We start from the raw sequence: 14,288 nt of genomic DNA, 5'->3' as shown, positions 1-14,288 counted from the left end.
TCAAACAAGTTTTCTTATAAGTCAAACAATTTTAAGAAACAAGACAAAATATCCTCTTGCGTTCTACCTAAGCATTTAGGATAATCATATCATGGATGTCTGAGAATGTACAGAGACCCTGTGAAAAGTGTTGTTTTGAGAGTGACCACTTAGGTCAATGGTATGCTGCACTCACTGAACAGAAAAAGATCCCACGTTTGGAGTTTCCAAACTTCCGGTCACCGTCAAGGCTGATCAAGCTGAAAGTCATCTGCAAAACTTCAAAATGAACTTTTCTTGTTGTATTGTTATTTTAAAGCCTTTAGGAATGGAGCATAGTAATAACTGCATTATTACTGTTGGAATTTGTGTTGGTTGTTACTTCATACCACACGCCCTTTATTTCAAGTTGCCCGTGGGTTTTTTTTTTTTTGCAAGGTGACTTAACTAAGACTAAAATGGTGTCTGTGGTTGTTAATCATCCTAGTAAGTTAGCTCAGGGTTTCTGTCTCTGGATATGTGCTAACTGTTGTAAAATGGTTGCAGTAGGACTCATAGAGCCAGTTACAATTAAATGTGAATCCTTTTTATATTCAAAAGAATTAATATTCTGCTAGTGCTACCTGTTTATAACATATGAGTTATCTGTCTTAGTCTATAAGAGACCCAAAATATCAGCTGTTTTTGATGCTCTTTGCATTAGAGTTAAAACAGATCAAAATTATTGCGTACAACTAAAGTAACTATAAATGCCAAGCTTATATCCTGTCACCCTTGTTGCTTCCTTTGTTATGGTAGGACATTATATTTTTTACAACCTTGAAACTATTTTAGATTCGTTGTGGATATGAACGGGAATATGCAGACATCATATGGAGTGGGTAGGAGAGAGTGATTAAATTAAATTTTATTTACATAGTGCTAATTCATAACACGTTATCTCAAGGCGATTAAAGTCAAATTCAATCAAATCATACAAATTGGTCAAAAGGTTTCCTCTCTAAGGAATCCCAGCAGGTTGCATCAAGTCTTGACAAACAGCGTTGACTCCTCCTGAAAGAGAGTAAAGCCACAGGGACAGTCGTCTGCATTGTTGATGGTTTTGCAGCAATCCCTCATACTGAGCATGCATGAAGTGACAGTGGAGAGGAAAACTCCCCTTTATCAGGGAGGAAAACCTCCAGCAGAACCAGAACCAGTGTGAACGGTCATCTGCCTCGACTGACTGGGGGTTAGAGACAACAGCAGAGACACAAAGGCACACATTGATCGCTCTCTTGCTGCAGCCTTTTGGATCAGCTAAAGGCTTTAAGCTGCATTTAGTGGACCTCCTAATAGTAAAGAATTACAATACTCCAGCCTTGAAGTAACAAATGCATGGACTAGTTCTTTAGCATCACACCTGGACAAAATATTTATAATTTTTGCAATATTCCGGAGGTGATAAAATGAAACCCTGGAAGCTTTTTTAATATGGGATTTAAATGACATGTCCTGGTCAAAAATAACACCAAGATTTTTTACTTTATCACCAGAGGTCTGTTTAATGCCATTCAGATTAGATGATTGATTATGAAGGTAACTTTTTAAGGACTCCGGGCCAAATATGACAACTTCTGTCTTGTCAGAATTTAAAAGCATAAAAGTCAGGTTTTGAAGTCATCCAGGTTTTGATGTCATCAAGATGTCTGTAGTTGAAGTAATTGATTGGATTCATCAGGATTTATGGATAAATATAGCTGAGTGTCATCAACAGTGGAAATTAATCCCATGCTGTGATGCACTTTGCACTACTGTAACTTGTAATGGAGAAATAGCAGACAAACCTGTATAGTTCGGGCTTTTGAGATAGTAAATATTAAGTTATCTTCAGCTCCTAAAAGGAACAATCAGTCAAATATTCATTCTGCTTTGATTTCTCTTTGTGGGAGTCAAATCTGGAAGGATAACTAAAGGAGGCACTCAACATTTCACATATGATTTTTTTTTTAGCTATTTAAAGCTAAGCCTTCAGAATTTTACCTTCTAAAACATTTGTTAAATTTATAGAAAACCCTGAAAGAATTTGACAAGGCCCAACCTTGTTTGAAAACAATGCAGCTCTGGTGTGGTTTTATGTATATCCAGCACTAAACCATCACCTGTCACAAAGTATCTGATACAGAAATGTCTTCCTGGATGTTGTCTTCTGTGGACTCTGCTGTATTTCTTTGTTTGCATCTTGATTTGGTAAAAACCTTTATACACAGTGAACTTAGCATGTCACATTTAAAAGGACCTCTTGGCTGAATATCACTTAGCAAACATGTAGCTTTTTGCTAAACTAGAAGTGCCGTCCCCTTGCTTGGAATTGACGAGGAACCACATACAGACGGACAATGTAATGATGAGGAAAAGTACATGGATAGACAGATGTGCAATAGAGAAAGGACGGGCATCAGCAAAATAACTAAAGTAATCAGCAGGACCGGGTGCAAAGCAGAGCAGAACCTTAATGAACAGCATTATAAATAAGCACCAGGGAAAAAACAAGAACTGGAAAATATTTCATTTATCTTGTATCATTTTTCATATATATTACCATTAGTTAAGACAACATTCAAACCCTCAGCCTTGTGGACTGCATGGTTTCGTTGATATTAGTTGGTTGGGAGGCAAAATGCTAACTTTTAATGCAGGTACTGATAAAAGGTAGACTATTTATAGGTTCCCATCTACATACGTGTTGTTGTGATCCCTTTGGATCTTTAGAACTGATCTATAAATCCTGTCCCTTCATTTTCGACTGCAGTTTGCCTTCGACACGAAAGAAGGTGAGGGAATAAGATGTTGAGATCAGATAAACTGAAGTCCATCTTTAGCAGGGAAGCATGAGGAGAATACGCAGGGAATGGAGGAAGGTTCTTCTGTGGATTACAGCTCAGTCATTCCCTCCTGAAACTGTGGGAAACTAGCACCATTAACCAGTCATCTACCTCAAAGCTTTTCCCTGTATTTGTGTTGCAGTTCTTGTTTTTCCACACAGCAGTCTCTCACGTTGCAGAGCCTGTTTCCTCCTCGAACTTCAACCATCGTTGTTTCTCCATCATGCACTGCTGAAAGAGCCAACAGGGAGAGAGGGAGAGAAAAGGAGAAGTGTGAGAGAAATACATAACACAGCAGTCCTCTGGCCTTCAGACCTATTTGGTCACATTTTGGGCGTCATATACTCGAAAGTTTACTCTTTCCATAAAGACCAATTGAAAATAAGCGAACGTTTAAGAAGTGAGAAAGTAAAATCCTAAACCCTTATCAGTCTGCATGAGGTGTTTTTCTATCGTCCGAAAGGCTCTTTGGAAAAACAGATAAGCACTGAACCTACTGCTTGACCGTCTGTCTGTCTGTCTGTCTGTCTGTCTGTCTGTCTGTCTGTCTGTCGGTATCCATGAGCCAGAGTCATATATAGAGACTTCTTGCAGTATGACCAACTGATCTCCATTCAGCTGTCTGACCATCCACCTCTCATAATCACAGTATGGACTCCTGTCAGTGTTGCAGTCAACATAAAGCTTCATCTATTTAGAGCACCTTTGGCCAAAGTGTCTCTATGTAGGGTTCTGCCTGCCTCTGCCTGTCTGTATATTTGCACTGAACTGTCTTTATTTCTTTTCAGCTCATGCTGCTTCTTTTCCTCTGTTTGGGTTTGAGGGATGGTTGCATGGACCAAACTGCCATGGCAAAGGAATGTGTTCCTGCACGCAGACACCATAAACTGCATAACCCACCTTAAAGTATACTCGTGGAAGTCGTTCTGGGCTGTGTGTGTGCGTGCGTGTGCGTGTGTGTGTGTGTGTGTGTGTGTGTGTGTGTGTGTCTGTGTGTGTGTGTGTGTGTCTGTGTGTGTGTGTGTGTGTGTGTGTGTGGTGACACAGCTCTGATTCAGCATGACCTGGCTGCCTCTGTATGTGACAGGGCTGACACCCAAGCTGCACTCTGGCCTCTGAACCAGTCACCTTCTCTCTCTAGTGATCTAACCAATCACACGCTCTTCTCACCTGCCGACTCTCCGTGATGTCACTCTTCTGTTTTGCAGTATATTTACATTTCTTTACTATCCTGCAGCAACCTCATCATCGACATCATCATTTTAGTCACTCTGCTCTCCTCTGTTTCTCACTTCTTGCATGGCTGCAGAACATTTTGCACATATGCATGTGTGTGTGTGTGCAAATTAAGACGCTGACTGCCTAACTGACTCACTCACTGTTTGGCTCGCGATGTGTTTTGCGTGTTTGAACCAGCTTTCTTTACCAAACAGCCCAAATGACAGACAACTGTATGATGCATGCAGACATCAGCCACTGAGCGTTAAAATGTGGAGACCTCAGCTTCTGGTTTACTCTCTACTGCAGCATGCTTCTTTCTGTGCTCTTGATGTGTGTGTAGTCACAGCTATAGGTTCCTGCCAGTTTTCTTTCTTCACTCTACGTAAACTAACACACTGACCATGCTGCTTTTACTCCATTTGTGCCTAACAACCATCTCTTTGTGCATGCGTATGATGAAGTGATGTGACTGTATTACCACCCCAACACACACACTAACACACATTGCCCATGCGTGTATGAAGCTTCTGCGTTATTTGTGATAGTGGCAACTGAGTCATTCTGTTCCTTGGTGTCTGACTGATGTGTGAGAACTGACAAACGTATCATCACTCAACTAATTTTGAAACACCATTTATTTTCACTTTTTGGCACTGCTGAGACACGAGATCAGGTGGATGTTGTGTTGGCATTCAGGAGGTCAACATATCCCTCCTGTCAAGGTTACAGTTATTAGCGTACGCATGTTGGGAAGTGTCCACCTGTAGAGTTTAACTTATTGATAACATGCAAAACAAAAGGAACATGTTCTGTTTAAACAGAATCATGATGATTTTCTACATTATTCAAGTTATGTTGCCTTTATAAGGACACTTAAACCTCACATTGCAATTCAGGACACCAGATTTGCTTAGTTTCTGTGTGTTTCATAAATATTATTTCCAAATTATAAAACCATCTCCAAAAACAAACTAAAAAAACTAAATTCCAAAGCTCTTTGTTATCTATCTACATTTATATTATCTGGTTTCATGAAAAGTTGCCAACCTTGATTTGAAAAGGTTATTATTATCCAATTATCCTGCACATTTTATTTTATTATTTTTATTTCAGCCTCTATTTCATCATAGAGGCTGAAATAGAGATTTTGTAAAGCCAAGTTTAGGATCCAATATGGCTGCCTCCCGTAGAAAACAGTGAAAGATGCAGGTGTACCCTGGTTATTAGACTGGTTGTATCTCATTAAACCGATGGCACACATTGTACAAGCTCTGTTTATCTACATGATCATTTAGTGTTTAAGAAAATACATCGAAGAGAAATAGGCAATCCGCTTTTATTTAGACCAATCGACACCTGAATAACTATCAAATCTCATTGTTTTTACGTGTAGCAGGTAGCGTTCATTCGCCTCGCGTTGTGCCTTGATCCAATGGCCAACTTCAAAGACACGTTAAAGGCAGCATAGCCACTGGCATCCTGTACCTTTGACACATTAACATTAGAAATAAATAAAAGGGCTTTAGTGAAAGTTATCATAGTGTCATTGTCCTCCTAAAGGTCATATCCTATATCAGTGAGCTGTATTCTTCTGGCTGCAGCTAACAACACACCAGCTAATGTTTGTTAGTAACAACGCCAGCTTCTTGTCCGTCACACAGTCAAATCATAGTTAGTATGTTTGAGCCACGTGAAAAGGTTTGGATTTAAAACTTGCTGTCGTTATGTGAGCTTTCTAGTTTTAGATTGAAATGTTTCCAGATTCCAGTTTTGTCTCAGTTCATGAATTACAAGATGCTCCGCATGTTACTTTATGTAATTTACTTGATCAAATCCAAAAGATAATGTAGGGATCATAAAATTGTTCCAATACATCAAAACATATGGGCATAAACTTTATCTGATTTTATTTTATTTTGTTTATTTCAGTGCATCAAAGAAAATATAATTTGTTGATGTTTACGGAGAGAAAGACAGAGGAATCTTTAGATTTGATTAAGCTGATTGAAACATGAGATTTTTTTATTTATCCTACAACCTTCTGACTGGTCAGAAATAATCACTTGCTGATTGGCTTGTCACCAAATAAAATTTTATTCATTGCACTGGTTGATATGCTACTCAAAGTTTTAAGATTTAACTGCGGATTTCACATGTTAGATGTTGAAAAACTACTTCTATAAACCAAACAATAATAAAAGTTAACATACCTGTTTTTAACCAGTTAATTATTGTGGATAGAGGTTCATTTATATAGGGATTGAGGATGACTAAATAAACTTTAATGCCATTTTGGTGTGGCTGTTGATAAGTTAACTTCAAGAAATAGTTATTGCTAATGGTTATATAATATCCTGTATTTCTGTCAGAGCTAACTCCTGTCCATAAACCAAGTCACAGATAAGTACGCCTGGGGAACAGTGTTTTAACTTCATTTTAATGCCAAATAAAGCTAAATATAATAGTATTTGCCATCTTAAGATGTCTCCATTTTTGGGAACATTGAAATTACTTTGGCAACCATGCTACATGCATTCCTGACTATAAAAGCTTTACTGACATGGACTCACAATAATAAGTCCAATTCCTAAAAGATGTTCCATGTGTTTTGTAAATTCCCGTGAGGTTATTTGAAATCAGATTAAATAAATTGGAAAAATGTTCTGATCATTGCCTAACTGTATCCACCTGGTCCTGAGTGTCCATCTGTCAGTTTTCCACTTCCTGTCTTCTGGAGGATACAATTCGGTCTGTCTCTGGGTTTCCCCTGCCTCTTTCCTCCAGTTCCTCTATCTGACTTTGTCCTTTTTTTTCTCTTGTGGTCTTCCCCTCATCTTTCTGTGCCTTGGCAGATGCGAGTGGTGAAAGCATTCCGTAGCTCGCTGTACGAGGGCCGGGAGAAGCCAGAATCCCGTAACTCCATCCACAACTTCATGGCCCACCCAGAGTTCCTCATCAACGACCTCATCCATAACATCCCGCTGATCGACGACACCGACGTGGATGACGAATCCGAGCTCAGCAGATACCAGCACCTGCACCCCGCCCTCCGCAAGCCGCCACCTCCTCCAGTCCAGCCCCCGCCCCGCGCCAGGCCAACCCGGCCCTATCGCCAGTACAGCCTTCCAGTGACCCCGTGCAACCGAAACAACAACAACAACAGCAGCAGCAGCAGCAGCAGCTCACCAGTCACCTACAGCAACAAAAACAGCACCAACAAAATGTCCCCTGACAACCAGAGCCTCCATCACAAACATCACCACAACCATCACGGCAGGCACAGGCCCGTGAAACCTCCGGCCCCCCACCCGGCACATCTCTTCTGCGTGGAGACTTCCTTATAACTGGGTCTGGGAGAAATCTTGAGGAAGAGGGGGAAGAGTTTAGCACGAGAGAGGGCTGAGAACACACAGTGACATTTTCATCCAGTCTCCCTCAAGACAAGCTGACAGGAAAGAGGACAGAGGGGTAGGTGAGGGAGGGGAGAACTGCTGGAGACTTCTGCTTGCTCCTCTCTGAGAACAACTTTTTCTCCCTCTTCCCTGCTCCAGCTCGCTCAGTTGGTTTTCCACCTCCACTCCTCTCAACCCCGCCAAGCCCCGCCCAACCTTATCACACTCACTGCGTCATCCTCAACAAAGGTTGGGATGGGGAGGGAAGGTGGTTGGGTTGGGGGGGGTGGGGGTGGATGGGGTTGGGACACCCAGAAACCCCATAAATGCTTCTACACACCTGGCCATGGGACTTTGGGGGCTGACTCACTTTGATTCTAACAGTGTTCATTCGTAGTGTCGTTGCCACCTACTTACCCGCCCCCCCCCCCCCCCCCCCCCCCCGCACCTCTCTGGCTTACAGCCGCTCTAAGGCCACCGCTCTGCTTGCAATATATGTGATGCGCTCTGTTAAAGCTTTACCTAGACCTCAGTCACTTCCATCTCTGCTGCGTTTCTTTGGCCTCATGCTGGTGTTCGTTCGTTTTCCTTACTTTACAGATTTCATTCGCCCTTCCGTTTCTCAGTCTGTGTGTGTGCGTGTACTGTCTTGTCTCTTCTAACGAAAAGAAACAAAAAACCTGACAAGAACAGAGATCGCAACGCAAAGCGCTATTTATTTCACTCTACTAGTAAACTGAATGGCTGCAGAAGTAAAAGGCGGGGGTATCACACGCAGCACATGAACATTTCAATGGTTGGGAAGCAGGACAGGATTATCCCCACCAACGCTGAACTCTTCCTGCTCATCATCACCATTCCTTGAGTCCAGTAGCTGAACGCCACTCCAAGTCCACATGACCTGCTCTCCATCATGATCACAGTCTGTGGGATATATCTATGTATACATCCAGCTCATTAGTCACATAGAATCTCCTCCCAGGTCCCTGCTCACATCTAAGTATTTATCTTACGTTCCATGATCTTCTCTCTTGGTGTTCCTCCTTTGATCACTTTATGTTCTCCCCCTTCTGCCCATTTTTGTCGACGGTCGTATGTGAGAGGACTTTTTTTCTTTTAGAAAAAAAGCTGATCGCTAGTGAAGCATTAACCCTTTAAGACGCCATTCAACATGCACGATGCACAGGCGATGTCCCTTTAAGACTCACTTGTACTTACTTCGCTCCCTTGGCTCTGATGCGTTGTTGGATTTGATCTGTTGGATGTTTAACCCCGTTGTTTTCCACAGGAGGGAAGTTAAAGCGCTCCCTCTGCTACCGAGGCACGTCAGGCCCTAACCCAAAGTCAGTGTCCACTTTTATCTTAAGGCCCAAAGCTCGCTCAGTTCTATCAGGTACCACCATTGAGAGCTCATGTGTCACATTCTTCTGCAGTCCCTCATCTTCAAAACGTCACGTTCGTTACAGCAAACTCATAAAAAGAAAAAAAAAAAAGCTTTCCTGCCGAAAGTTGGACTAAAGGATTTGTGATGTAAACTGTAAATACCCACAAACACCAGGCGCATAAAGAAAAACTATATATTTTTCTTGACATTAATTTTCCTAGGCTTTCTGCTGAAAGATGGCACCATGAATGAAGCATGAATGATTGTTTATGTGGGATTTAAATTCAAAGTAAAATCAACTACTCTGATGCGGATAATAAAACGACGCTGAAATGAAAAGCATCAAAAAATATGTTACATTTAAAATGTTAGCATCATTTTAAAAAGAAACGAAGCCGGTAGTAAAATAACTGCTTCTGCACACTCACATCGCAGTCTTCTGAAAATAAAGACATTAGGGAGGGAACCAAGGCACCCAGCACTCTGTTCAGTTTCATAACCCTAACCAGATTCCACCCTCTATACTTTAATCTTTAACCGGATAAATTCCAAAGTGTTCCTAGGTTTGCTTTGCCAGGTCATGCTGAATAAACTGACCTCCTGCTCAATGCTCTTATCCAACTTTCTGCATTAAAGCAAATCTTTTCCTGCACGGCTCTTTTCTGTTAACCCAGAGTGAAAGGGCTCATCTGAACACCAAGCCAATCATCAGACAGACGCCTACGCAAGTACCGGTGCAGAGTATGTGGCACCGTCACCTGTTAACACCCCAACTACGCCTGCCGCACAGCATTCCATGCAAGACGTTGAGGTCCCCACACCCACACACACACACACACACACACACACACACACACACACACACACACACACACACACAGCCCTATATGGAACACGGTGTGGGTAAACAGCTTATTTCATGTTGCCTCGGAGCGGGACTTTGCTGAACAATGCAAACCCTCTAAGCATTCCATAACGTTCCTCCCTTCGCTTCCCGCTTCCAGTGACTCCCCTGAACTGATCCCTCCTCCAGTGCGAGGCAGACAATATGCAACAGACTGCCATGTCAGCACACTCAGACACAGCCAGTCACACGTCTGTCCTGCCTGTTGTGTTTCAGGATGTTTGCAGCGCTCTCTGGGAACACCCTTACCTGTAAAGAACTCTTGTCTTCTTCAATGCTCATCTTCATCATCGTCACCTGACCCGTCGGAGCAGCGGGTGGTGACTCTGTATTGGTCCGTCTGTTTTGAAGCATGCATTTGGTATCATTATTGTCACTCTGTGTTGGTAAATCATTTAGGCTACTGTCACTTCTGTGTGCTATTATCTCTCCACATCTGCTTTCTTCCTCTTTACCTCTCGCGCAGAAACACACACACATAATTACATCCCTTTGGAGTTGAATCTGTTCCAGCGCCTCTGAGCACAGCGACATCAGTGCTCTACAGGAAACGTGCGCGCGCCGATTGATGGGGAGAATGTGCAGTGGTGTAGATTTGACTGTGCAGCTCCAGGCCTGTCTGTCCGCCCATCGATCCACACGCCCATCCAGCCACGTTACCACCGGATGTTGGGGGACAGAGTCACAGAAGGCAAAACACAATGTGAAAAGGAATATATTTGATGAAATTATAAAGTGTACAACCGCACCACAACTGTACAGATCGCCCAAATGTGCACATGTGCATCTATGATTTACAGGTACTATGTTCCTGTTACACTTTTTTTATTTATCTTTCGTTTTTCTTTCTCTAATTCCTATTGCTTTTCGTAAAGAGAGGAACAACAACATGGAAGCGCTTGTATATTATTATTATTATGATTAATATTATTATTATTATTACTATTATTAATTTTTCTCCACCGGTGCTCCCACTGATGGAAAAAGACGGTTGCACATTCTCCTGAGCATATTCTGAGGGCTGTGTTTTCTGTCCGCTGAGCAGCCCTCTGAGGTGTGCAGAGGCACTGAGAAACTTCAAGTCTGTCAAGACCAGAGACACCAACTCTGTAAATAGAGAACCCGGAGACAAACACGTACCTCATTATGACCCGAGGGATCTGACAAAACGGGGGGACCCTGCAGAGGAAGAGGAGGCGTGGCGCAGAGCTAGAGTCCGCAGAAGTGCTCTGCGTCCTCGCATTGTTCAGGCTGCTCTCTTAGATCTGCCACCAGTGTTTACTGCCATGGTACGCGGGGTCAGAGTTAAGGTTTTACATTACTCATTATACATAACGCTGTAAATATTCTGTGTAGAACGGTCCCCCTTCTTGCACAGCGCAGTGTTGTTCGGCAGACAGAAAATACAGCCTTAACTGTGCTGAAATGACATTTAAAAAGACCAAAAAAAGTAAAAAAACAAAAGCGAAACAAAAAAAAAAATCTAAAGACTATTGAATATATTAAAGAGTTACCTGCCTGTTATTTAAGCGAATAAATATCTATATATGAGAAAGAACACACCTGTATACTGTAGACTAAATCTGTATTGAAATCTAAGAGAATTTAATGGGAAATAAGTCCAACACCTTTTGTCTGTATGAAAGAAAAAAAATCCATCAAAGTATTCTACAATAATAACTTTGACAAACTCTGTTTGGTCTTGTGTTGTTTGTTCAGTCTCGTGTCTTGCCCTGGAAAGATACAGTGCTGTGAAAAAGAATTTGCTCAGTCTCAGCTTTATTGTCACACTTAAATGTTTCTTAGAATCAAATAAATGATAATAGCTGAAGAAGATAACCTGTGTAAATACAAAAAGCCGTTATAAAATTATGATATTTTATTTATATTAAGGGAAAATATATTGAAGATGATCTAGCCTAGAGTGAAAAACAAACTGCCTCTCAGCCTAACAACAGCTTTTGCTAACCTTTGCAACAAAATCTCCAATCCAGAGTTTGTGATGACTGGCAGTGAGTCTTTCACCTTGCTGTGGAAAACGTTAACCCTGGTATCTTCGCAGCATTGCTCCAATGCCATGTTTAAGGTCCGGACAAAGCATCTCTGTCAGATTTAAGTCCTGACTTCTTCTAATCCAATCAGAGGTGACTGCGTTGTTTGTTTTTTACATCATTGAGCTGTTGTATAACCCAAGTGTGCTTAAGTTTAAAGTCACAAACTGATGGCCAGAAATTTCTGGCAGAGCTGAATTTATAGTTTAATAAATTAGGTCAAGTTGTCCAGACCCTGGAGAGCTCACGTTTGACTGTTGAAATCGTGTTCTTTGTGAATCCACAAGTTGTTGTTTTGTTTTGTTTAGCTTAATCCAGAATATTAACCTTAACCGCAGCAGCTGAGGCCTGCTGTGCTTTTATGTTTGTCAGTGCACTCTTGGAGTAATTATGGTAGCCCCCCCCACTCATGGGAATTCCATTTTTCCTCCATTCATGATAGGGTTACAAATAGGTTTGTAACCCTGTTCAGACTGATGGATCTCACGGTCTTTGTTTCTCATTTGTTCTTAAGTTTCTTTAGGTGACGTGTTTCTTTTTGGGATCTTTTAAGACACGTTCTCTTAATGTGATTTACGTCCAAGATGGGCAGTGGTTGGCAACCACTGTACTTCCCGCTCTATATTTTGCATGTTTACTCTGCTGTCCGCCACCATGAGGCAGTCACCAGAGAGTAATGACTAAACACCAGGCAGTCCTTTCACTGACCTTAACTTTGCTTAGATCTCTGTTGGCGGCTAGCTTTGGCAAAGGGGAATGTGCGCTATCCTGGCCAACCAGATCGATAATGTGTAGCACTCGCCATTCTCCACATGACCTACTCAGGGAAAGGAGGGACTGAGCTGATTGGGCAACGCGATACCTAGTGCGACCTACCAAAGCCTACCAATCACGCCATGAGAAACCACAACAAGTAAAGCAAGTCAAGACACACTTATTTGGATAGTTGCACTCGTGACAATGGTGAATTCTGACCAAACAGATGTGACAGCAGCAGCTTCGTGTACATTCTCCTGCGCTGCCACGTTTATTTTGGTTTGGCTGTGGGCCTCAGTTCCTTGGCTAATGTCCGCCCCTTAGCTAACAAAATGGAATAACTGCTACTTCTCGGTGGGTGGGGGGTTTTCATAAATCAACCAGAATCACAACTGTCTTGAATAGGTTGAGCTCCAGGTGGCATTAGTGGACCAGATGATCTGCAACTTTGTATGCAGAGTCATCACTTTTCTTGATCTGACCAATGACAGCTGTATCATCTGCAAACTTGGGTTTTACAAATGGATCTGCTCAGATGCAGTCATTTGTGTACAGAGGGAGAACACATCCCTACGGGTCGTTGGTGCTGATGGTGCTTGTGTTAGAGAAGACCCACTCACTAATGAACACTTTACAGTTAGAGCACCCAGATCGATGCACCACATATTTGCACTAATTCAACCATGTATTTCTCTTTTGTAAAAACACTGTGTATATATACATAGTCACAAAAAACATTACTACCCTTCTTGTATATTTATATGTAAAATGTTTTGATCTGCCCTGTGACAGACTGGTGACCTGTCCAGGGTGTACCCCGCCTCTCGCCCAGTGATTGTGGAGATAAACACCAGCACCCCTCGCGACCCCACAAATTATAGGCATGTTAGAAAATGGATGGATGGATGTTTTGATCCACAGCAAAGGAAGCAAAGTCAAATTCTTTGTTTGTGTGCATAAACGTGGTAAATAAAGCTGATGCTCCTTCTATAGACCAGTTAGTAATCTGGCCTGGGTCAAACTATCAATCTTAACTAAAAAGGTGGTTAATCATGGTTAATTAACTGTTTAACAAGGGAGTAGTTATATTGTGAGATAGGGCCAGGTGGATAGCTTTTGTCCTACTTAAATGAAATCATCATTTGATCACTGCATTTTGTATTTACCCAGATTATCTTTGTCTGATATTAATGTGTTTGATGACTTTAAACATTCAAGTGTGACTGATCTATATCTGAAAATGTTGAAACCATAGAAACATTTTTATGTTGCATGTGATTCTTGAATTGAATTTTATTTTAGAAATAAGTTAAGGGAACATTTTTCCTGTGTGTTAATCTGTTTTGCAGTCTCATTGAGCAACTCTTTGCCAAGTTTGGCATTGCAGATTTGTGCAAAAAAAATAAGTTTATTTAAACGCCAGCAAAACCAGGGAGGTTGTCCTGTAACCGACCCACTCCGCCTGCCGTTGGTAGTCAGGTGGTGCTGATTGGATGGCAACCTCGCTTCTGTCAGTCTTCCTCAGGACACACAGTGAACGTGTGTGTGTGTGTGTGTGTGTGTGTGTGTGTGTGTGTGTGTGTGTGTGTGTGTGTGTGTGTGTGTGTGTGTGTGTGTGTGTGTGTGTGTGTGAGAATGACTGAATTTAGTGTAAAGCGCTTTGGTGTGTTTACCATTTAAACCTTATCCAGTGGCGACATCAGCTTGTCTGGGTTCTAAGGCATCTGGGATCTGTTA

At 41.8% G+C, this 14,288-nt stretch overlaps 1 protein-coding gene across 6 annotated transcripts in view; it reads left to right on the top strand.

Moving 5' to 3' along the window:
* Positions 1-11,437, top strand: part of atp2b3b (ATPase plasma membrane Ca2+ transporting 3b) — an 87,066-nt gene extending 75,629 nt beyond the window's left edge. For 4 of the 6 annotated variants that reach the window (XM_036144453.1, XM_036144220.1, XM_036144282.1 and 1 more), the window contains one exon: positions 6,917-11,437. In XM_036144453.1, coding sequence (XP_036000346.1) covers positions 6,917-7,408 — 492 coding nt within the window. In that variant the 3' untranslated portion in view covers positions 7,409-11,437. The remainder of the gene's footprint in view (positions 1-6,916) is intronic. The other 2 variants (XM_036144375.1, XM_036144416.1) reach the window with 1 other exon arrangement.
* The last annotated feature ends 2,851 nt before the right edge of the window (positions 11,438-14,288 follow it).

The sequence above is a fragment of the Fundulus heteroclitus genome, chromosome 1 (assembly GCF_011125445.2).
Source record: "Fundulus heteroclitus isolate FHET01 chromosome 1, MU-UCD_Fhet_4.1, whole genome shotgun sequence".
Classification (NCBI taxonomy): Eukaryota; Metazoa; Chordata; class Actinopteri; order Cyprinodontiformes; family Fundulidae; genus Fundulus; species Fundulus heteroclitus.
This window is presented reverse-complemented; position numbering and strand designations above follow the sequence as displayed.